This window comes from Mugil cephalus, chromosome 2 (genome assembly GCF_022458985.1).
Source record: "Mugil cephalus isolate CIBA_MC_2020 chromosome 2, CIBA_Mcephalus_1.1, whole genome shotgun sequence".
Taxonomy (NCBI): domain Eukaryota; kingdom Metazoa; phylum Chordata; class Actinopteri; order Mugiliformes; family Mugilidae; genus Mugil; species Mugil cephalus.
This window is the reverse complement of record NC_061771.1, coordinates 28,586,480-28,611,953: the sequence shown is the minus strand read 5'-3', so window position 1 is coordinate 28,611,953 and position 25,474 is coordinate 28,586,480. Positions and strand designations below refer to the sequence as shown.

The 25,474-nt window shown below is 39.8% G+C and overlaps 1 protein-coding gene across 1 annotated transcript; it reads right to left on the bottom strand.

Moving 5' to 3' along the window:
- Window positions 1-1,496: 1,496 nt before the first annotated feature.
- col9a1a (collagen, type IX, alpha 1a) lies at window positions 1,497-25,297 on the bottom strand. Its single transcript, XM_047577865.1, has 32 exons — window positions 25,096-25,297; window positions 24,270-24,353; window positions 23,477-23,515; window positions 23,292-23,354; window positions 21,473-21,526; window positions 21,264-21,299; window positions 21,144-21,167; window positions 19,173-19,226; window positions 19,009-19,062; window positions 18,755-18,787; window positions 18,073-18,129; window positions 17,939-17,992; window positions 17,800-17,853; window positions 17,636-17,689; window positions 16,311-16,364; window positions 16,162-16,215; window positions 15,605-15,658; window positions 14,215-14,268; window positions 14,021-14,074; window positions 13,850-13,894; window positions 13,686-13,739; window positions 13,519-13,572; window positions 12,578-12,631; window positions 10,063-10,134; window positions 6,384-6,419; window positions 6,238-6,282; window positions 6,008-6,040; window positions 5,751-5,897; window positions 5,502-5,556; window positions 4,356-4,544; window positions 2,844-2,921; window positions 1,497-2,347 (listed from the first exon to the last, which is right to left on the bottom strand). The coding sequence occupies exons 1-32, from the start codon at window positions 25,168-25,170 to the stop codon at window positions 2,142-2,144; spliced, it is 2,073 nt and encodes a 690-aa protein (XP_047433821.1). The 5' UTR covers window positions 25,171-25,297; the 3' UTR covers window positions 1,497-2,141.
- Window positions 25,298-25,474: the final 177 nt, after the last annotated feature.

Sequence of the window (25,474 nt, the reverse complement as noted above, 5' to 3'; positions counted from 1 at the left end):
TGAGGCTCCAAAATGGAGCAAATCCTCATAGACCCCCATGTTAAAAAGACCAACTTTACAGCATTATTAAACATGTTTACAGCCTGGTACAAAAATAGTTTACAAAAAAAAAAACAATAGAATAGTTTACTTTTCTATTCATGACAACTGTTGGGGGAGTTTCTAACTAATTTATTAATTTTTTATTGAGGTTCAAAAATTCTGCAAAATTAAGGTCGTTTCCGCTTTGAGTGACAGGTGGTAGCCTGAGCTAACAGGTAGCGGAGAGTTGAGTGGGCGGGTCTTAACGGCCGAGCTGCTTTAGCTCCGCCCCTACACGAGCCCCGCGTATCCAACTGTGGGTGGAGCATGGGGCGGAGTACGGCTCATCCAACATGGCGACCGCGGGCTCCGTCCACTTCGGGCTTCATTTTTGAGGCTCTGCACCTCAGCACCATCCGTAGCATTTACTAGCTAGATGGGATAGTGTAACAGGTATTTAGCTCTGAAGCTAAAAGTCTAATAACTTTATCAAATAGCTGATGCGCAGGCTCCATTTCTTTGTTACCGCAGGACGTTTGATGAAGTTGTTGCTGAGGATTTAAACCGTTCCTCTGCTAGCGTTAATCTTTCCAAAGGATTATCGTTTTTCAGGACTGACATGTTACAGTAGTATGGGCTTCATGTTTAGTGAAGTATTTCCACAGACTTGAATCGTTTCTAGCTTGATGCATCGACCCACTGGGACCTCACCTGTGTTCTAGGAGGCCACGTTGTCCATGTTGTTCATGTCTAGTTGTGATCAAATGGTATATACCAGGTATATACTGTGTGTGTCTCTTTGGTTAAAATCAAATGTGATCGTTAGATAAAAGCTCCTTTGTGAAAACAGGAGATATGTGAAAACATGAATGCAGCTCGTCTAATATGAAAACATCTCAATAATAAAAAAAAACAGTGTCCTCTGTTGTAGAAACTTTGACGTAGACACATCCGCTTCTCTTTTTATAGTCTAAGTGTATCTGTCAGTATAATTGTAAAATAATTGTATAAAATAATAAATAAAAAAAATAGTAAATAAAATTGACTTCACATCGAATCTTAAGCATTAAATGTCCTCATTAAATTGAATTTGATGTTTATTTGACCCTAACCTTTGAACTAGTATTGTATTTTGGAATTTATTTCCTTGAAAACTATTGGTGACTCATCCTGCACTAGGAGGCGTGTACTCTAATTGTTAAGCCCCTCCCTCCTTCAGGAGGTACACTTATATGGGCGGAGCCTCCTCAATTAATCAGAGTAGTTTCAGGGAGACGGGTCAGAAGTTATTTAACTAAAGTCTTTGGCTGTAAAACTTGACAGATGTCTTTTATAAATATTTTCTACCCTGGAAACTTTTCAAATGCGATATGAATGCAATATTTAAAATGAACCAGGGGACGATTCAAATTTAGAAGCAGCCATGATCTAAAAGTTTGTCTCTGACTGACCTCGTCCATAGAAAACATGCCAGAGGTTATCAAAATGTGTTTATTTCCTCTTTTGTACAACTTGAAGATGTCGCGTCCAACCTTGGTATAATAAATAAGAAGTCATATAAAACTGCCAGAGAGGTTTTCACACATTGCCACCCTCCAGTCACAATAACAACAGAAACGACGATGAAACATATCCTACATTTAGAGGAGGGGTGGGGAAAAAAGCACAGGAGGGTATTTTTTTTTTAAGTGGGAAAAACAACAGATACTCACAAACAAAAGTACGTTATCCAGCAGTATAATTTGCATATTGACACATTTACATAAACATACAGACAAACTGGCCTTGCTGTTTGGACACGTACGGGGCTGGAAGGTCTTAATTGCTTCTTAATTACAGTACAGAGATGGCAAACGTTGAGGTAAATTGAAACTTTTTAGGTAAAAGGAGTTTCAAAAGCTCATGAGTGTTGTTCAGTGTCCGCCTTTAATTTCAGTTTCTAACCACCATCATGGGGTCGAAGGTTAAAAAAAAAAAAAAGTAATGTAGTTCCAAGCAAATGAGTTGACGGAATAAAAAAAAAACTAAAGAAACATACAAACCAAATGACAAAAACCCAAATCTTCAATCTTGGGATTCCAGTCTTATCAGTTTTCCTCCTGCTCAGCTCAGGACCCTCCTCACATCTCAGAAGGGCCCTTCATCCCAGAGTCCTTCGCTGAAACCGGTGAGGCCACCATGGGCAGGACACACTGCGACGACTCACAGTACCCGTTCAGACCAGGAGTGCCTGGGGGCCCGGGAATACCGGGGATACCGGAAGTGCCGCGGGGTCCCCTCTCTCCGTCGCGGCCGTCTTTGCCGTAAGCCGATCGACCGGGGTTTCCTGCAAATAGAAGAGAACCGAAAGAAAATAGAGCTTATCTAAATGTTCTGTTTTGTTTTTTTGTTTCAATATAATTAACTTACAGCATAACTCAAGTTCATGCACACGGGGTCAACAAACCAACAACCATATACACAAATCACGTTGGTGTAGAGAACTGGTACATGTGCAATGTGCAAAATTTCAGTGCAAGTTAATAAAATATAATAAAAGGTAATTAATTATAATATAAAATATATCTTTAGCTTAATAGCAGTTGCAATAATAGCATTTTTTGACTTACTGTTACGATATCAGATATCATATAGATAGATAGATAGATAGATAGATAGATAGATAGATAGATAGATAGATAGATAGATAGATAGATTTTTTATTCTTTCATTATTTAGACATGGTTTAATTTACGAACTGGGCCTTAATAACTCCTTTACTGAATAAAGTTTTTGGACTAACCCATGCAAAAAATAAATAGTCAGAAGTTCAGGACGTTTACCTGGTAGACCAGGAACTCCTGGTTCCCCTTTGGGACCTCTGGTTGTGAGTCCTCTGTCCCCTCTGTCTCCATGGTCGCCTGTGAAGAGGAAACATGTGGTTAAAGTCGCCGTATCTAGATATACATTCAGCATTTAGTTCAAGCTCAGACTTCACACCCCATTGTCTCACCGCGGTGAGGTCATGTTGGGTTTTTGTCCTCTCTCCATGTTTTGTCCCATCACTTCCTGTTTTATTTTGAAAAGTAACTCTCCTCTCGTTTCAGGTCACTCGCCCTTCCTCGTGTGTCACCGGTCTGATTGTCTTCCCTGATTCTCGATTACTTCCACCTGTTCCCCATTACCTCCATGTGTTCAAATAGTCTGCGTATCGCTTTGTCTTCTCCCAGAGTGTTTGTCTCTGTCTTTGCGTGCTCACCCCAGCCTTGTTTAAGATCGCTATTTGGATTGCGCCCTGTTATTTTCTAAGAGAGCTCTTTTGTTTGTAAGCTCTCTCGTATATTTTTCCTTTGTTTTTGACTTCGGTCCTTTGAGTATTTTTCCTCTTCTTGCAGAGCCAGTTAGTTTAGTTTTGTTTTTCTTCTGGAAGAGGTTTCTGAGGCTGCTTTTTGAGTTGTTTTTTGTACCTGAACCTTATTATGAAAGACTGTTTTCTAGAAACCTTATCCTGCATCTGAATCTTTAAATGTGTTGGACATACAGTACATGGCACATGTTTGTCAGACCTCGAGTCTGTGTAAAAGAGGTTTTGGTGAGAAAACCCTGAATCTAAATAGAAACGTTGGTTGTTTTCAAGATAATAAAACAGCAATAAAGTCTCTTCTGATTCTTCAGAGTCTGTCTCCTCCAAACCAGAACTTCCGTATCAAAAAAAAACAAACAAAACTCACCTCTTTTGTCTTGGATTGCAAATTTGAAAAATGTTGTTCATTTATGATGCAACATTATAACAACATGATATGTTGTACCCTATAGCCGATATGCCAGTATCTGCTCCAACAATTACCAAAAAATATTGCTATATCCTGCTGGGGATGGCTGCTGCCATCAAGGAGCATCATTGCTACAGGGTGGGGGTGTCTGGTCTGGTCTGGGTGGGTGCTACATGTCCAAGTAACATCCACATGAATGAATGTTCCCAGCAGAACACTGAATTGTCACAAGATGGTTTAAATGCTAATTACTTCTCCCGTCAGTGGTCATAATGTTGTGGCTGGCTCAGTCAACACAACGAAACTAGTTCACTCAATGGTAAATATCAGCATTTTTACTAGATTTTATATTGATCATGAACTAGTTTCCGGTGTTGGGTGCCCATTTCACCTCAACCCCTCGTAGTTTATACTTTGTGACTCTAAAGACCATGGTGATCGTTATTCATCATTATTCATCAGCCCTATCAGACTATAAAGATCTCAGTAACCTCAGAGCTTTGTTTCGTATTCTACTACTCTACCTACTATTCATAGAGTATATGTGCCTGTGGTCACAGAACTGACAACTTGAATCCTCACCTTTGGGCCCCTTGAGACCCATGAGCCCAGGTGGACCCTTCAGACCAGGCAGACCTCGAGATCCGGTGTGGCCAGGGAAACCGTTCTCTCCGGTGGGACCTGGAGGTCCAGGCGGGCCGGGGGGACCGGGGAGTCCAGAGATGCCCGACTCAGGCCGGCTCAGGCTGGCTGCTAGCTGGGCCAGCTGCTCTGTGACACGGGAGGATGTGGTTTACATTTGTGTTTTTGGTCGTTAAACGGTGTCAGAGTGACCTGTATGAGTGGCCTTCAGGGGACGTTCACAAACTCAAAGTCTTAACCTGCACTTAATGCTGTAAATAATCAGCATGTATAAACAAGTTATCCGCCTTTAAATTTACACTTCTACAGGTCTACAGTTTACATTTTATTTTTCTCAATTATACATCTACATTTTTTACCTTTTATACATTATTATTAACATTTTGCATCCAATGTTAAACTTTTTAAATATTACACAGGTTCAAATTTCAAACATGTGCAACAGGGGTGGCTGTGCAACTGCCATAAACATGCATACCTTTACCTTTAAACATATTTAAATGTATTGGGACAGTGAATCGCTGATCTATAGGGGCCTCAGTAGTTGGCTGATGGGAGCTAGCTGCACTGTTATCTTCTTTTCTGCTAACATTGTAGTGCATCGGGATTTTCCCTGGGGACTGAATAGGCTCTCGTCCAATTGCGGGGAACCTGACAGAGTCAAGGTGTAAAATTCGGCCTTTTGATTGGCTCAGCAGCGATAGGGGTGGGGCTTACTGTGTACAGGAGGCTTAGATTGACAGGTCTCAGGCTAGTGTGTCGCTCCTGTATCGCTGAATGAATGAATAAGTGTTGACTTAAAGATAACCTCGATTTATACCTTTACTAATGGATATATATGTTAGTAATATGTTAACGGCATTTAAACAAATTTAAAATTTGGGGGGAAATTTAAAAAAATACATATATGAAAAATGTCTAATCAACCAAAGACTTTGCGATCCCACTGCAGTACCCCAGCGGCCCCCTAGGGGCCTGAAGACCTAGGACTGGATGTATAACTGTGCATGTGACAAATAAAAACCTTATCTCATCTCATCTTATATTATTAATATCTTAAGGAGGATGAAAATGACCAACACTTACCTTGCATTACCCTCATGCAGACCTGTTTAATGTGTGTATCACTTGGTGATTTTCCCTGCACAAACAAAGACGGTTCACAGTGATGAGCCTCAGATGATTTTTGTTGAACATCGTGCAACAAAAAGAAACTCACACATACATGTATTTCATTTCACATATTAAACCTCCTTTTCAATCACCAATCACGCAACGCATCTGAGAATGTTCTCAGTCATGTGGGTTGTAATATAGACCAAAAACACTTCTCACCGCTGGTCCCTGTGGTCCAGGCAGACCTGGGACCCCCATGTCACCCTGCATGCCTCGTGGTCCTGGTTGGCCATCTTTGCCCTCTTTGCCCTGCTGTCCCCTGCCTCCCTCAGGTCCTTTGCTTCCTGTCTCTCCTGGTGGACCTGACTGCAAACAACACAGCGAGACAGGTGGAACCAAACCCGAATATCATCGACCTGTCGTGAGAAGTGGAACGTGGACATCGTCAAAGTCAAAGAACGTTTAGGTGAACGTACCGATCCTTTCTCTCCGGGTTCTCCTTCATCACCCTGAAATGGAAAAGATTTGTAATTATTTACACGATTGATCAAACAGAACATCCAAACATCCTCATACCAGGTTATTTATAGGGAGTTAATACTTTGATAGGTCACATTGGTTTGTCAGCAAAGCTTTTAACTAATGTGGAAAGCTTGAATCACTTTCTAAATTTAGACAGTAAGTGGTGTCTGCATGAATAACTCACAATGTCTCCTCTGTCTCCTGGTGTTCCTTCAGCTCCGGACGGTCCCTGAAATAAAGACGAAGGACAGATTCTTGGCACGTGATCCGATTCAGCTCAACACCATCTAATCTGTGTAAACCTTAATATAACAGCTGGCTGAGAAATACCTGTTCTCCCTTTGGACCGTTGAGACCAACTGCACCCTAAGAGATAAAAAATAAATAAATAACACAATTATTCTCACAAGGTGAAAGTGTTTCACAGACAATACTAAAATTTCCAGCATCGATACCTGCAGTAATAACTGCATTTGTTGAGGGTGTTTCCACTAGGGCAGGGCGATACTTGGAATTTTGGTATCGATCCAAGTAAATACATACCGATACTGATACTGATACTTTTTCTTGAAATGTCATGATCATTAAATAACTGCCTAATTTTCCCTTTTAACTAGTTGATTATGATTCTGGTAAAATACAGGAGAAATATTTTGGGCAAATAAACCGTTTTTTTATTTTCTTAAATAATGACAATATGAAACAATTTAACAGCGTAAAATTTAAATAATTCACATTGTTTTAGAAACAACTTTTACTACAGGTGGAGATGGAGAAGCTTCTGATGCTTCATCAACTCTGTGAGGAGTAATTTACTGGACGTATAGAAGAGAAACTGGAACAAAAATATCGATCTAGTCACGCTAGTATCAATCCAATACGGATACAGGACTTGGTATCAATACTATCAATATTTGGATCGATACGCCCAGCCCTAGTTCCAGCTTTATAGATCTGATTTTATTTTTTTTTTTATCTCAGTCTAACTGAGTCCACACTGTATTATAAAGGTTAATATTTTGAGTTAAAGTCTGTGTAATTAGTTTCTTAAACCTGCTGTCACACAGTGGGAGTAATTACACAAACCCTGCATGCTCTCAGTATGACAAACACCTGCAGGTAAACTTCTTTTCAAGTCTTCCTATGTGTTAATGAGGCTGTTTTCCACCACAGTAACAGCCTGGCAAATTAAATTATTATTATTATTATTATTATTATTAAAACTATTTTACTGAAACAGGCCTTCGGTAAATTCTAATTTTATGACTGTTTTTAATCGGGTTTCATTCTTTTTTATGTTTTTTTCTCCTAACTGCATTGAACGTACTTTGTTTTTACTTTTGTGCAACATTCTGTCTTTTTACTATTTTATTGTGAAGCACTTTGTGGTTTATTAACCTGTGAAAGGTGCTATAGAAACAAAGTTTACTTACTTACTTTACTATTTCCAAACCAGTAATCAGATTAAAGTTACTTGTCCAAGTTACTGTGCGTTACTCTTTTCCCTATACTCTTTTTTTTTATATATATATTTTTGTTTTATTCTTGCGTCTCGGGGAGTGACGTTTTCAGCATGAGGACAACCCACGTGTAATACCACACAGAGACACAAACATAAACAACAATGGAGGGAGGAGAGAGATGATGGAAGTATTACCACGGTAGTAGTGGTTAGAGGTGCAGCTTGGAGGCCAAAGGGTCAGAAGGGGGCCACCTATTGAACGTAGCTAATAAAGTAATTTTTGACCTAACTTAGTTACTTTTAAAATCAAGTAATTGGTAAAGTTCAAGGTAACTGTGCCAACACTGATCATGGAAATAACAAACACCCCAGCATGCAACCGGATAGTCCTACAACCAGTCAGAGCCATTTTGTTGCAAGAATAGTGTTACTCTTCTGTCCATTCCTGCACAAAATCCTCCCAAAACAGTTTGGAGTCCAGACCAACCTCCACAGAAATCTCCTTGTGAGGAAGACTTTAAAGGATGCACGGCGCAAAACGTAATTTTGCAAAGGTTGTCATAAATGAAAGCCTCGTTATCAGGTAGCAGGTTGGGGAATGTAGACTAACGGTCGACTGCTGTGTTGGGACGCCTTAAGCATCATGTCGACTAGTCACTGATCAGTGACAATAACAACATGGACGCCGCCCAGAAAGACAGGCGAGGGACGGTCCAAATCCTCTGGACAGCCGTCAATTAACAACCACGTCACATGTTTAGTACACAGAGAAAACTTCAGAGAAGCTACAGCTACTCTATCCCAGCTAACAACACTCTGTGGATTCTATTAAATGCTACCGATGGCGCTGAGGCGCAGCCTGTTTTTATACAGACTATACATATCTGCAGCTCACAGTATGAGTGTTCTCAGCATATGTATTCAGATACTTTCTACAGCCTTTTATTAGTGATGTCATCAGATACTAGTCTGTGTCGACTTGACTTTCATCACATAACAGCTGAAAAATCTGAACTCGACAACCTCTAGCTCATACTACAAGCGATAAAAGCTGCAACTCAGACAGCGTTGCCACTGACACTCAAGTGTTGGTGATTGGTTTCACGTCACTGTGTCAGAGGAGCAACAAAGAGGGGAAGTCGCCTCCGCTGTGAATGCACCGTAATAGTGTGAGCCAGTAATCATAGTTATCATAGTTGGCTACTCAGCTGCTATCTCTGGTACTTTACAGAATATAGAGAAAGTCTCCTGCTGTTGATCAGCTTAATCTGCACTGTGTGAACTTTAATGCATTGAATGCAATCCTTGGTCCTGGGGGAACTATCCCCCAAGTCTAAACCAGCGAGTTCTGCTATAGGGTCGATAGAAAAGTGGACCAAGGGGAGGTTGTGGAGAACTAACAATAAACTGTTGGACTTTCATTGGTTTAAGGGGGTTGTCATTACATTGCAATTTAATGTGGACCGGAGGAAGATTAGCAGTGATCTAGGGCACAGCTCCTTATATATAAATAAATAAATAAATAAATAATAAAAATTTTAAATAGCCCCCATTTGGATTTAAATAACTTATTTTCTAGTCACTTGGAGGCAACACAAGCCGTTGAACGCAACACTAACTTTTAAATGCAGACTTCACAATCACATTTTTCCTTTTTTTTCCCTCTCTCTCTATTTTCTCACCAAATCAATCTGAAAATGACTCTCTGAGCGCAGTGAGAGTGACCCAGACTAACAGACTGCTATATAATGCGCTGAAAATTCACCATAAAGCCTCGTTAAGCCTGATCAGGTGATGATTCTGTCTGGGTTCACGGCTACCAGAGACACCTCGCCCTTGTGTTAATCTGATTAAAGAGCAAGTTCCTGCATCAGGTTTTTCTCAGGACGTTTTAGACTCACGTGACACATTTGCCCCTCGATTCAGTCCGGCCGCTTTGTGCCAGTTACACTGAAAGCCTCCAGTAACAGCACTAGTTGACGAGTCTGGTTTACACAGTGTATTGTGTGCAGTAAGGTACACTGTGTATCCATTGACAGGGCTGCCGCAAGTAGACAACCAAACTAGGCAACTGCCTAGGACCCTGAGCTGGATGGGGGCCCCCAGAGACAGCTGATATTGGTCCATATCAACAAACCCCTATAAACACTAATGGCCCCCCTTCTAGTGGCTGCTTGCTAGTGGCTAGAGGGGGCCTCCTGTGGACTGCTGATATTTGGTCGGTAATATCCCCTTAGACGCTGAAACGACGACACTAATGGGGGCCCCCAAGGTGCCTCTTGTCTAGAGCCCCCAGAATGTCTTGAAACAGCCCTGTTGATTGCACATCCGTGCAGCTGATTGGCTGATTTAACCTTCTCTCTGCGAGCCTGATGACATACTGTTTACATCAACAATTATAATATTCATCCATCAATATGGGAGTTTAAGCAATGGAACATTTTTTAATGACCTGTGACAGAACACACGTGATTACTGACTGTCGCATTCAGGTGGTTTCACCTGATCTGATTGTTTTTAATTCGGTGATGTGTTTGTGTTTCCTACCCTGTCTCCCTTCTGGCCACGATAACCTGCGGGGCCGGGAAGTCCTGGAAGGCCCGGATTCCCTTTGCTTCCCTAGAGAAAAAAAAAACAAAAAAAACACACACACAGATAATATAAACTGTTAGACACATCGAATACGTGCACATTCAGAATTGCAACACAGAGTCGACTGTGTGAAGGGAAAGCCACCGCCCCCACCTTTAACGTTATACATCTACAGGAAAAAATAAAAACATTTCCAGCTTGACATCCCACAGCCCTCCCTCAGATGTGTCAGGGTGTATGCGGGTACATGGGCATTCCTGTAGAACAGAGATTTCTTTCAGGGCTTCTCAGGTTCTTTTTTTTTTTTTTCTCTTGCCCTGAATCCCCCCTGAGCTGCAGAAAAAACACCCTGTAACAAGAGGCCTTTCATACCCGCTCGCCATTGGATTAGAGATTTAACTGTAGGTACAAAGTTCACACAAGACCTTCAACTCTCTCTAATGAAAGCACAAAATGACTCCGATTCCCTGCGATGGATGTCTGAGCAAGATATGAGGTTTATCTCGGTGAATTATGCTCTTGTTGAATAATAGGTTCAGGATAGATGATAAGAAAAGTTTTTATTATCGCTAATTCTGCAGCCCTTGAGCTTCACTGATGGAAGTATAGGCCAGAGATAGCGTTTGAAATTATGTTTTTCCAGAGATAAACAGCAATATTTTCTGCCTGTGTCCCAATCTGTCCCCAAAATCTACAGAGTACGCATAAGGAAATACTCAAAATACCAACAAGTTTTGAAAGTAGACAAATGGAAACCAATCAAACAAATGTAATGTCACAATTAATTGATATCATACAATACAATACAATGTGAAGAGAAACTGGGTCATGGAGGAAGACCAGGAAGAACCAGATGAATGCTTAGGAACAAGCCAAAGTCCTGAACTTAATCCAATAGAAATGTTGTGGAAGGACCAGAAGCATCAGTTCATGTGAGGAAACCCACCAACATCTCAGAAAATTCCTCCAAACAGATCAGCAGTTACCGGAAACATTTAGTAGGTCACAGCAGTTACCGGCAAAACAAGGGTTCACCTCACTGATGGGTAATACTGGCTAATTTTTCTGAAGGGATACGTACAAATGATTCATTTTTTGAACAAACAAAAAATGCACAAGTATAGTAGTTCAGTTTAATTGTTGTTTGATTGGATTCTGACTGGGGACTTTTAGGACTCGTGTGAAAATGCGCTTAAATCTTGAGTCGTTTTTTAGCCAAAAACTTCTCTGAGACACAACTTACCTGCCACTCCATCATTCACACCTTGAGTCTGCAGCCCCTACACATTAATGAGGAACTTTAGAAACACTATTTGTAAAATGTTTCATAAAGGGCCTAGGCTGCAGTAGTGATCTGAGGCCACTGAGGACTTTTCTCTTTCCCTCTCCATGCATTTTGTGCTTTATTGGATATATATTTTTAACTTTCCTTTTGTTTTCAAACCTATTTTTCTGTATTTTTTTCCTCCCGTTTGTCCTCTTTTCACCCTGTAACTTAGTCCAGGCTCAGTCCCATCAACCTGCTGAGTGTTTATTGTAGTATCTCAGTGCTCATCTTTTCTCTCTCTTCTCACTCCAGCACTTCATGGTAATAGATGCCCAGTTTGACTCTGAATCTGCTGGAGATTTCTACCTGTTAAAACAGTTTTGCACATTTTTTGCACAACTGTCGCCCATTAATATCACTGGGTTTCCCTGTTTAACATCTATAGGTCAGTAATCAGTGTTATATCTCTACGTTATCTACAAAGCCGTGTCTTGTGATCACTTACACCATGCAACGACTTCATTCCTTAAAAAATCATTTGTGACCTCAATACTTTTTACCATTTGATGACAATATATTCATAGGGAGACATTTGATCCATGATCCTCGGAAGATGTTTGTACAATATATTGAGTATGTATAGGCTGTGTATGTGATGTCACAGTAAGTGATGTCTCCATGGTTACGGCCACTGAGCGGTAAAAAGTGACAGTTGAACATAGAGATTAGCAGCATTAGCTTGAATCATAGACTTTAATAACATCTAAGTTGTAGAATTAATTTAAAAAAGCTGTTGTGTGATTGACTGAACCAACAGACTCGAAAAGCAGTCAGAGATATATTAGAGATATATTATATTAGATTTTTAGAAAAAGAGAAGTAAATGGATCACTGCATTATGAAGAAACAACTGGAATCCAGACACAGAAACCTGGTGTTGTGGTTCACGTTTAGTGTCAGGTTATATTAATTTATGCTATATTTTTCGATGAAGTCAAACCTTAAACACTGTTTATTCACCACACAACATAATATTGTTAGTTTAAGTTTAAGACTGTTTTACTCAGATCTTATATTTTCACTTCACCACATTGTGGATGTGGTTCAGTGTCGCCTCAGGTGATTTCCTCCTCCTACTCTACTTGTAGTTGGTCATGAGTTTACCTCCTTTTTTCATAAAACAGACTTTCTCTTGGGTCTTACCCTGGCTCCTGGTAATCCTAGGGGCCCGTCGGGTCCTCTCTCACCTCGTTCACCCTAAAACAGAAAGAACTTAAGTACAAACGAAAACAGAAGCGAAAGAAAGACAGAGAACCCGAGGTGGCGTTGTGGTTTGAGGGTATGTGCATTAGAGCTGTCACGATATCAGATTTTCACTTCACGATTATCGTGGACAAAAAATGTCATGATATCAACAAACATATAAATAATAAATGGAAAAGGATCTTTATCTTTGTTTATGTCGTGAATTACACCCAAAATAACAGTAGAATGAAGAAAACAGATGTAAAACACACTGTGTTCAAGTGGTTCATTAACACAACAGTACTATCTCTGCATTTTTAACACGATATTGAAATTTAATTTTTTAACACCACGATTATCATCAATACCGTGACAGCCATAATGTGCATCAAGTAAATATTGCACTGACTGTAAATATGGTGCAGAAATGTTTAATAGTAATGTAGAATCTTTTTTTTTTATGTGCAGGAGGATGTTTAGGTCTTAACCCTTTAACTTCCACACTAAGAAATACGATTAATCTCGATTAAATCATCATAATATCATTCTAAGTCTAAGTCTAATAGCGTGCACTGCAAACTGAGTATTTTGACATATTTTCACACGTTTGTACTGATTCATATATATATAAATACTGAAGCTGTATGATCTATATTTCTGAGCTATGGTCATCTGTTCATATCTCACAACAGCTACAGCTTAGATATTTGTGTAGATAATGTGTTCACATATGGGCCAATTTGTGTCTCTTACAAACTGAAAGACTAGCAATAGTTAGCATTTTTATGTAGCAGTTAACTTTTTTAGACTGTCATAGCTGGAACTGTGTTTATGTGTCAAAGAGGTTAAATAGTTTCTTAGATCTTATGTGAAAAGCAATGAGGACTTTAGAGACTCACTGGTCCTCCTCTGGGTCCGACAGGTCCCACCTCTCCCTGATCGCCACGTTCGCCCTGGAAGCAAATCACAGGTCGGATCAGAAAATAGTTCGAGCTCCATGTGACATTTTCCTTTTATATTGTGGTCAAAGTGGAAGACTTTGGTTTCACTTCTGCTTCAAACTTACTTGTTTCCCTGAAGACCCCATCAGCCCTACGACTCCTGGAACTCCTGTGATACCCTGGGGACAGAATTGATTTATGTGACTAAGAAGCTACAGTCTAAACGTGACTTTCTGTAGACAGCGTCATCTGTATGGTGGAGGAATTATAGCTCGAGCTACGACCATACCTTCTCGCCACTGTGTCCTTTCTGTCCATAAGCTCCCGGCAAACCCTACAAGAAGATGAAAAAAGCACCAAACAGGAACATGTGAGTGAAGAAATGTTTGTGGAAATGTTTAATTGTTAATGGTGAGCCTGGGGGGGAGGGGGGTGGGGGGGGTCAGAGGTCGGGACTTACAGGAAGCCCCTGTAGGCCAGCATCACCTGGAGCCCCACTTTTTCCAGGAAGACCCTAAAAGTAACAGAAACAACAATACATTCAGACAGAGGGATCAGTTTGCAGACACATTCAGGATTAAATAACAATTTTTTTTTTTTTGTATATTTTTTAGATACTGTTGTGAAATACGAATAAAAAGATGCATTAGTCACCTTGGACCCTGGCAGCCCAGGGATTCCCTCGCGAGCATCTGGACCAGGAAGTCCCTGTTGACCATAAGATGCTTATTACAAAGCTCACAACATGCACATTTATTTCCTTTTTTTATACTTTAGTGTTCATATTTTTTTCTCTTAGAGCAAAGTACAAATCCAAAGCGTTCTCCTGTGGATAAAATTAAAAAAAAAAAAAGGAAGCAAAAGTAAACATGTGCAGCCACAGTTCAGAGTCCATTGTTGTAGAAGGCTGTTCACAGATCAGGTAACTTGCAGTTCATGTATCAGTAGGTTGTTTAAACATTTCTTCCATTTTTTACAGAGAGCACATTTAAAACAAAGTGACACAGAGTGTAGTCTCTGATAATAAAGACTATGTATAAGCCACGCTGTAAAGTCTGTGCCCCATATGGGACAAACTAATAACAATATAAAGAGATATATAAAGATGTGTCCTACCCCTCTCCCTCTCTTTTTTGTCTTTCTCTTCCACGTTTCATTAAAGGAACCAGGGGACAAGGATGCTGAGGAGTGACCTCACCCCGAGTCTCAATCCCTGGGTTCCTCTACCATCATCTGTCTACACAATTCACCCCTTTTAAATCTTATATCTTTAGTCCCTTTTCATCCCATACCTTTTGACAACTTTTCATCCTGTCCTCTTGACCCATTTTTGTCCTAACCCCTCGTCCCACTTTCATACACCCCCTTCAACCCCTTTTCATCCCATCCCCTTGACCTATGTTTATCCTAACACCCTGTCCCATCCAATCCCTTCTACTCCTTTTCATCCCATACCTTTCGACTCCTTTGCATCCCACGTCCTCAAACCCTTCTCATCCCCTTGACCCTTTTTTTAATCCCTTTTCATCCCCTTCTGCTCCTTTTCATTGCATACCTTTCAACCCCTTTTCATCCCATCCCCTTGACCTATGTTTATCCTAACCCCCGTCCCATTTTCATCCCACACCCTTTCGACTCCTTTGCATCCCACATCCTCGAATCCTTCTCATCCCATCCCCTTGACTCTTTTTTTTATCCCTTTTCATCCCATCCCTTCTATTCCTTTTCATCGCATACCTTTCGAACCCTTTTCATCCCATCCCCTTGACCCTTCTCATCCCTCCACCCATGTTTACCAATAAGCTTATCTGCATCAGTTAAGTCGTGGTCTCTGTTAGTGAAATGGTAAAATATGAGCAGCGGTCATGTGATCGATTCTGCTCTGTGATGGTAGAAGAGGATAGACAAGAATGAAACAAAGGAACAAGTTGGAAAGGGAAAAAACGCTAGTATGATATCTGCAGGCAGATGATGGATGATGGATGAATTGAGAGGGACAAAGTGTTGTGAAAGCATAAATAATGAGATGAGAAGTGCTGCTCACAGGCTCTCCTTTGGGTCCCGGTACTCCTCTGATTCCTGGAGGTCCTCTGTCGCCCTGTAGAATAACAAACAAGATAAATAAATATAATAAAATAAATAAAATAATGGCAAAATAAGTTCAAGATTACACAACGAGAGGTGATTTTCAAAACAAAGTCTGTATGTGTTATATTTAAACAAGATTTAATATAATAAGTGATGGTAAAATACTGGAGACGTCCATGAAACAGAATTAAGGACTGGATTTTTGAGCTTCCTGCTCCAATCAGTTTTACTTTTACAGTTTTAATTCTTTTTATCTTGTGGCATTGAGGAAACAAACAACACATTATAAGACAAGTCATCTCTAGAAAAATGTTTTCTACTCACCTTAATCTACAATATTCAGCCTTCTGAACAATCTGTCAGTGTTTATCAGCTTGTTTTAAAGATCTAATGTCTGTATTTTATGGCTTGTTTGCCATATGCTGGTGTGTGATTTGTGATGCTACACAGTTAAGGCCCAGATGGCAGGTTAAACAAACACAACGTCTCATTTCCAGTGGTTTGTCTTCTTACCGCTACTCCCGCTGGCCCGATCTCACCTATGGCTCCTCTTTGTCCTGGATCACCCTAAAATAAATAATTAAATACATAAAAATGTCAGTTTTCATCAGCGTTTTGTCCATATTATAAACAACGCTGGTTGTGATTAAGTTTCCACTCACTGGGGCTCCCTGGATTCCACGTGGACCCAAATCACCAGGCTTTCCACGAGGTCCCTGTTTGGAAGAACAACACAATATTTTTTAAAAAAAGGTGAAATAATATAATATCATTTTTTGGAAGAATAACAGAGTATGTTTATTATTATTATATTTTTATTATTATTATTAATTAATATATTGAATTTTTATTTTAATTAACGGTATATGTGGTTACTATTCCAGTGCACACAAGGTGCAGTCATTTAAACTCATATTTAATGAGTCTGTTATGGATAACTAAGAGTTTTTTTTTAACAAAAGGAATCAATGAGGAATTAAATAATTTTACATTAACTATTATACTATATGTGAAAATGCATCATAAACACAAGAAACAGTTGTTTAAGTAAACAAACCTCAGAGATTTGATGCTTTTATTCCGTTGTTTTTCTAGTAAATTATCATTTAGACATTTTTAATTGTTGTTGGTTGAGTAAAAAAAAATAACACAAATTTCTAAGAAGTAATTTTACTGTACATGTTTTACCACAATGTGTTAGTGAGGAACACTGTTAGGATGAGTTAATAATCAAGATTATTCTGGGAGTATCTTCCTAATCAAGACTCAGTGTTAAGTCCATTCAACTCTCATTAAGATATTATTCTGTTTAACATTTTAAAAAGAGTCAAATGGACAAAACACTGTGAGTGTTACTTCCAAGATTGTGAAAAAAACGAGTAACATTTAGGATCATAGGTTCCCAGATATTTTTGTTGTTGTTGTTGTTACTAGAATACGGTCACACTTATTGCGTAGTGTTCTGTCTGTGTTTCAGGTTTCTGTCATTTCTGACTAAAAGTTATATAATTATCATGTTTTTGTTTTTGTTCTGCCTCTTGCTCCAATAAATATTTGATAATTTAATTTTAATTAAAATTGTTATGTGTCAGTTTTCATTGCACTGTAAGAAGACAGCAGCATCACCATATACATTGTGATAATATAACAGTCCTATAGTAAAGGTTTAATTAAGCTTACACATTCAGAACAACTTAGTTAAGACAAATAGACAATATTAACACAATAAAATAGATGTGACTGATCAGATCTACATTCTGCTGACCCATCCATTCACCCCAACCTCCTCCCTGTCATAATACCTACAACCACTAGAGGGGCTATCACATGTTGTTTGCTGTAACTATTGCTGTTATCTCATATGACTACAGGGAGTGACTCAAAGGTAACTTGGGTCATGCTAATCTTTTTTTGTTGTTGTTTTTTTGGGAGGACAGTGGGTTTCATATCATGTTTTATCTTTCTTGCGTAGTGTGCAACCTCTTACCCTGTCACCTTTGGAGCCCATGATTCCTGGGAGGCCTCTTGGTCCACCTGAGCCCTAAATTTACTCAGCGGAGGAGCAGAGGAACGTTAGTTGTCTGTGTGGATTCTGTGTGAATTGAGTATTTCACTATAACAGTCGGTAAAGAGCATATTAAAATATTTTACTGGTAGTCCTTGAGCTCCAACATCACCAGGAAGTCCTTGTTCACCCTCCTCTCCCTGAAAGAGAACGTAGCCCCATCATGTCAGGATTACGTGTCTGGGTTTAATTCTGTTAAAACGTTCCTCTTTAACACGAGGTTACCTTGTGTCCTTGTCGTCCGGGCTCCCCCGATTCACCCTTCGCCCCTTTGTGGCCCTAGAGGCAAAAAAATTAAATGTCAAGAATCTTCATCCTGGTCATCATCGCCGTGGGATCTGCATCAAAAGTTGACTTACTTTCATTCCAGGGAGACCAGAGTATCCAGTCAGGCCTGAGGGGCAGGCGTTGGGGCACTGCAAAACACAACAGCCTATTTGAGGTCATGGAAAAGCCCTGCCACCAGGGGGCTCCACTGACAGCGACCCAGTGAGCAAACTCAAACAAACAGAGGAGTCTTTCTGCTTCACTCATTTTCTACAAACATGCACAAGAATCACATGGCTAAGTTTTTTTTTTTTTTTTTTTTTTAGCTTGCTGTTTATTTTAATTTCTGAGACTCTGCTACTTCCCACCACCACATGTAGGTTACCAGACTGGAAAGTCTTGGGAAATCAAGCGCACCATTTAGGAACGATGACTAGACTAGATTGAACTTTAAAGACGTGCTTCATCTTTACAGAACATTTCAATTAAAACTGCTGCTAATTTTTTTTGAAGCTAGCCATGTACAGCAATCAGGCATATAATTATGACCACATTCCGAATATTGTGTAGGCCTGTTATTCTATTCTCCCGTCATTGGTCATAATGTTATGGCTGATTGGTGCATAGTAATAGTATATTTATATTTTTTTTCTATCTTTCGGAAGTTTTCCTAATTACCTCCCTTTATGCGACTCAGATGTAATGAAGTAATTTTTTCTTGCTTTCTTGAGTTTATTAATATGTGAGTGGGTGTAATTTATCGTAGCTACTTACCGGGTCCTCGCCTTGATAAACAGCTGGAGGTCCCTAGAGAATGACAGTGTATGAGCTTAAGTTGAAATGTAAACACAGATTTTATTGACTCATACAAAATAATCCCGTCCTCTGAGTCGTTTATTTGTGGTGACAGCATTTTCTAGAGGCTTTACAGCCTGACACCGAACACTTTTCAGTTAACATTTTTCTACCCGTTCCTCTTGAATGTAAAGAACTTCTCTCTGATCACATTTATCAACAGAAATATTTACCCGAGGGCCAACGGGACCAGGAAGACCAACTTGTCCTCTTCTGCCTCTCGCTCCCTGTGACACGTGGAATAGAAATAGATTTAATTCACAAAAGTTACGTTAGAAACCGCTTGAATGTCAACGTGACAAACGTGAAGTGGGTCTGAGCTGTGAGTGATACTCACAGGAGGTCCAGCTTTCCCCAGTTCACCTGGAAGCCCGTCTGTACCAGGAATACCCTGTTAAACAAGTCACATCACATATGGTGTAAAATGATCCACTGAAAGCATTAAAAAAAAACGTATGAACTCTGTACATTTAGAACTGCATTTAGTGATTTTATCTTTCTTACTACTTGTGTTTTTTAAGAGTGTTTATTTATTTTATTAGCAACTAAGCTGCTGTTACCGAGCAATTCCCCTTGTGGAGAGAGTGGAGACCAGCAGAGTCTCACTTTGCTGCAGTGATTTAGAAGCGATGCCGTTCAGCTATGTCTATCATGTACAGTATGTTTCTTTAAAAACATTTTTTATGTTTTTTGGGGGGATTTTGTGGATCTATCAGTCAAGAAAGATGGGAAGTTCCAACGTACAGGACCAGCCTGGACTCGAGCACCACGCCGCTGCTTTGAAGACTGAAGCTCCCTCTGAATCAGGTTGGTTATAAAGGCACTTGTACAGTAGGTTTTTACACAAATACTCCTGTTTAATCTGCACAGAGGCCTGTGAATATCAATATTTACTGCACTTCCATCTTTCTTCCGATCTTTAATGAAGCTTTGAGTGGCTCAAAATGGATCTCCACTACAAAGTCATCTTAAATTCGATCTACCGTTCAATCAAAAATAAATATATAAATAAATTAGAAAAAGTAAGATCAGTGTTTTTTAGAAGCAGACACTGCTACAAGAGGAAATTTCACTTGCAGTGGAAACTAGTGGGACTAAACCTCCTGAGACCCTCGTCCTCATATGTGGACATTAGGTTTTAGGTTTGTTGAAGGTTATTCTGCTTCATTTAGACCTGTTGTCCTCATAATGAGACACTTTTGTCTGTCATGTACTGGAAGCAAAGGGTCAATACACTTGTTTGTTTATGCTTATTAACTTTTCTAGTTTGATATGACATGAAGCTTTAACTAATTCACAAGTACACGTTCGCGGACGTTTCCAGTTCTGCTTTTGCATTAAATTAAAAACAGTTTTATATTTCAGTTACACATTGAGGACTTAAATCGTAATATACAGTGAAATAATCACAGTGTCCATATAATTTCTTCCTAAAACTACTTCCAGTTCAAAGATGATGCTTATTTTTCATACTCCTTAGGTCCTACTAATTCCAAATACCTTAAGTATGTGTCTTAATCTTATTTTAAAGAAATTAAAATTTCTTCCAAACAAATGCTTGGGTCTCAAAAGGTTAAAGGTAAGGAGTTAGTGGATGTTAAGCTTTAGACAACTCAAAATTCTTGACATAAACGCTTCCTAAACGTCAGTTGAACATTGAGATTAGCAGCATTAGTTTAAATCATACGATTTTATAGCATCGAAACTGTAAAATTAATAAAAAATAAATAAATAAAAGATTTAGAACTGTTGCGTGATTGACTGAACCAAAGGATTTGAAAAGCAATCAGAGATATAATTTTACAGATATCTGCCAAAGAAAAGAGAAGTAAATGGATCGTTGCATTACGGAAAAAACAACTAGAATCCAGCCACAGAAACCTGGTAAGAAAATGGTACGTCTCAGTAAAGCTCTTAGCGTTAGCATCTTTTATTTAGCTACACTTTATCATTAACTGAAATGACCTAAAACTAACTTAAACTAACTGAAACTGAGGCTAGTCAACTTTACCAAATCCACACTAGTTCGTACGGAGTCCAGTTGTCCTCAATTTGATCTGATAATCCACATTTTTCCAGGTCTCTCTGTATTTACTGATACATTCACCATGTTTCTACCACTCAGGGGGCGTGGCCTCAGGCGGCAGTGACGTCACTGACACCCTCTATATTGGTTTTCCTGAGACCACTCATTTCATGTGCATATGTTTATTCAGGCTCCACTATTTCTCTGTTCTGGTCTGGTCTGCTATTGTCAAATTAAAGTGAACCAGAAACCACAGTATTACTGGTAAAATATGACACTCACGTCAAGCCCATCAACTCCTACACCCTGTGAGAGAAATCAGAGATGAACATGGTCAGAATAACATAAACAGGAAGTGGTCAAACATGTATTCTGATGTGGGAGGTTCATATGTGAACTTACAGGCTCTCCAGCCGGACCACGAGGTCCAGGATCCCCCTGAAACCAAACAAGAGCATAATCTGACCCAAGTGAAGCTGAAGGCATTCACACATTCACAGCAGCTAAAAGCGCTAACATCTCGTCTCCTAAAATCAGAGAGATGATGCGTTTGTTTCGTGTAGGACGTTTTAGAGGATCTGAGTGTGAACATGAACTCATGAAGAACTCACTTTTGACCCTTTTGATCCCACTGGTCCTGAAATACCTGGAGGTCCGACGGGTCCCTGTAGAAACGACACAAATCCATCAAAAATCAGGCAAAAAAGAAAAATAAATATATATATATATATATATATATGTATGTATAAGACAGAATAAAACAATGTGAATCCTGAGCTTTCTTTTGTGCAAGTTCTGTTTCTTTCTGATCGTTGCATTCACTGTAAGCAGGAACTGGCCACATCTTAGTCTTTATCCAACAGTTTAGGTTTTTACAGTTTCAGTTTAATTGCAACACGATCTTGACTTAATGAAAGAAACCAGTTTTTCTTCTGTTTGTCCCTTTTAAAGAGTTCATATCCTCAGTGGTATAAAGTTAAATATTGGAAATATAATACAACGTGTCATGCGGCAACATCGTTTTAATAAGGAAATGTTAAAAACACCATGAATAACAATGACTCTGAACATAAGTTTATTTTTATTTTTTGTAATATCCACTCCTGTAGTGCAGCAGGATCCATCTACGGTGATAACAGCGCTACAAATATCTTAATATTTCAATATTGTTGGTTGTTGTTTAATGTTAAAATAGAAATACATACAACGCCATGTTTGGATTGATTCTTCTTTCACTTTCTCTGCAAATTTTGTCTCAAAAGAAATAATCTGATGGAGGCTTTTTTTTTCTCCTGGAGGGCGGGGCTCTTCTGTAGCTCCTCCCCTCACATTCCTCCTCCTCATTAATAACAACCTCTCATACCTCTGTTATAAAATATCTTAATGAAAAAGAGCAAAACGATTCTAGTTAGATAGCATCTATTGTACAATACACCGATCAGCCATAACATTATGACCACCCTCCTAATATTGCGTAGGTCTTCCTTGTGCCTCCAAATCAGTTGTGACTCATCAGAGAATGGACGTGGACCTTCTCAGGGTGTCCTGTTGTTAGTGGGGGATCTTTGAGGGGAGGGTCTTCTGTGGATCTTCCCACAGACACTTGATCAGTTTGTGATCTAGTAAATTTGGAGACCAGATCAACACCTCGTGCTGCTTTTTCATGCTTTTAGTTGTTCCTAAAGTGTTTTTGCTGCCATCGAGGAGTGTCATCCCTATGGGGTGGGGGGGTGTCTGGTCTGGTCAGGTGGGTGCTACATGTCTAAGTAACATCCACATAAATTAATTCCAGGTCCAAAAGTTTTCCAGCAGAACACTGAATTGTCACAAAATGGTCAATGTTCTTCACGTCTCCTGTCTTAATGTTGTGGCTGATCGGTGTAGGTATAAAAATTAATGTGTTTGGTTTTTGTTCAAATGGTTTCAAACGATTCTCTCTCCAGAAACTCTGAATGTGTTCTCATCACTGTGGCCATTCACACTCTGGCCTCCTGTCTGCCGCCCCTGGGCAGCCGATCCCCCTCACGCTCCCTCCGTCCGTTCACAAAAAGACCCCTGTTCCTGTCAGGAAGCTATTCGAGACGCTCCCCTAAATAGCCAGATTGATTTATCCAAGGGCTGTTTCTTTTTTCTTTTTTTTTCCTCACCTCAACATTTTTTTTCTTTTTTTTTTCTCACCGGAGGCCAAGACAAACTTTTCACACAGCAGCAGATCTGAATATCTCAAGTCATGCAGCTCAGATCTTACAGAGATCCAATACATCCTCTTACTGGGGAGTTTAACAACCGTCTACCAGATCAAGGCGGCTGGTGGATTCAGATCTCAACAGAGTCTTTTGTTATTTCTTTAAACACTTTTTTTGGAATAGAGTCCATCCTGCAGCACAAGCAGTAAAATGTGTCTACTAGACATCGGAGTTATAGACTTACATCGGCCCCTGGAAGCCCTGGAGCTCCAGGAACCCCGTCTCTGCCGTTTTCTCCATCGGGGCCCTGGAATCAGGAAAAAGACTGAACATTACTGGTTTTATTTAATGAATCCCAAAGCTAGCATTCGTTTATTTGTCAAATAATTCAAAGCCTCGGCATGTAGAATGAAGAAGAAGTTGACTCACCGGTCCACCGGTCACCTTGGAGTCTACTCCTCTGTCGCCCTGAAGACACATGAACGACCAAAAGTTATAGATGTTGCTTAGCTTCATTCAACAAACACGAAAGCACGATGCAGATTTTGGGATCAAATAGGGAAGCTGAACTTATTTTTTTGCACCTACAAACAGATATCCCCGGCAGTTTAAGATGTTTAAGACGTTACATCCTGAGAGTAAATGTCCTGTTATTCCCTAATATTTAGAATCGAATAGAAAAAGCTTTATTCGTCCCACAATGAAGAAATTGCAGTTTGCACAGTATACAGAGAGGCACAAAAGTAACAAGAATAAAGAAGGGACTGTGTAAAAGATAAATAATAAGATAAAAGGAAAAATAGAATAGAATAAACAATGTACAAGTATTGGCTTATATACAAAAAATATTGAATTGCAACAAAGGCAATTGGATTGTAAAAAAATGTGTTGTATTGCAAACAGATAGTGATTGTCGTTGGTTTAAAGTTTTTACTCTGGAATCTGCATTTAATCCATTCCCCGTATAGTTCAGCGTTATCAGAATAAAAGACATTTAATGCACTACGTATGCTCTGACTGGCTTCCTTTAGATGATCTATATGTGAATTAACAGTACCACAACAGATTAATTCATCTGAAAGACATTCAAGCCATTAGGAAAAAAAAAGAAATAGAATTCCTTCACCGTTCACTGAGCCGATTAATCATGAAATAAACCCGAGCGCAGTCGCAGTACGACCCACATCTGAAAACGTGCTTTCATAAACCGAGAAGAACTCACATCGATGCCGTCCACGCCGGGTACACCAGCCATCCCGGGCGGCCCTGGGGGCCCTGAGGGCCCTGAGGGACCGACGAGGCCCCTCTGTAAAACAAACACACAAAAAATTCAGTTTTCACTTTTCTCCAACTGAAATCCATCTTTAAACATCATCCAGCGCTGCTGCTGCTGCTGCTGGTGGTGGTGGTGGTGGCTCTACACAGAGTCCCATTGTGTGGGTGATGTGAGGGGAAAGGTCGTGAAACCAAACCTGGTTCCTCATCATATACCGCCTAAGTAAGCGCTCATGTTCAAATTACTGCCGCTGTCTGGACCTTATTGGTGCCAGGTGTGCAGGGATGAATTTTACATGAAATCAAATAAATGTATATTTTCATTTTTGGTTGAAAATACTTCAAGTTTTAAAGTAGAGTACTCTCAAACTACTGCATATGTTTGGCACATTTAACCGTTAATGCAGATTTACTGGTATTTTATCCCGTGCTAAAATCACACCAGAATTTAAAGTCTTCTAGAGTTGGTAAAACATAATGCACATTTAATATTAGTTGTATTAAAATTACTTATAGAGCTATGGCAGCACACACAGCTTTAATTAGGACAATATAATATAAAGATAAGAAGAGTAAAGTCAAGTAAAGTCACAGAAAATGCAAAAAATATATAACAAATCCAAAATAAAAAGCATTGTATTATAAGCAGCATAAAGTACAGCGTAGATTTTGTTAATCCAACAGTGAGAACTACAGTTAAACTAAAAGCTCCAGTAGTAACGCGTGTTTTTGGCCAGAGAGGGAGAAAAAAAGCTGCAAAAACCTTGTCTCACCTGAGCCGAGCAAATCAGCACGACTTGCAATAAAAGCACCAACAACGACTCCCGACACATCCTAGAGAGAGCCATGGTCTTCCCACGGCCGAGGAAGCTGCAGAAAGTCCCTGATCAAACGGGGCTCTAGGATGGTCCACCTGTCAGCGTCCCCCCTCGACTGAAAACCCACCGCCTGCTGGAAGGGGAGGATGTTAGAAAGTCCTGGTTGTTCCTGAGAAGCCGAGGGAGGAGGAGGGTTCTCTGCACACAGGGTGGGGGGGCGTCCTTCCCTTCACTTTGAAAGCTTAAAGCTGTAAGTGCAGCCGATGCTTTAGTAAAATGGGATGCCTTCAGATTAGGATGGTGTTTGCTCAGTTGTCGTAAAGGTGACCCTCTC

What these genes read in the sequence shown, in the direction of transcription:
- col9a1a (XM_047577865.1), bottom strand. Translation starts at nt 25,170, where the DNA reads ATGGCTCTCTCTAGGATGTGTCGGGAGTCGTTGTTGGTGCTTTTATTG. An exon ending in CTGGCCTACAGGGGCTTCCT is followed by an intron (nt 13,895 to 14,020) that starts GTAAGTCCCGAC and finishes ATCTTCTTGTAG; the next exon opens with GGTTTGCCGGGAGCTTATGG. An exon ending in CAGGAGACAGAGGAGACATT is followed by an intron (nt 6,041 to 6,237) that starts GTGAGTTATTCA and finishes TTTCCATTTCAG; the next exon opens with GGTGATGAAGGAGAACCCGG.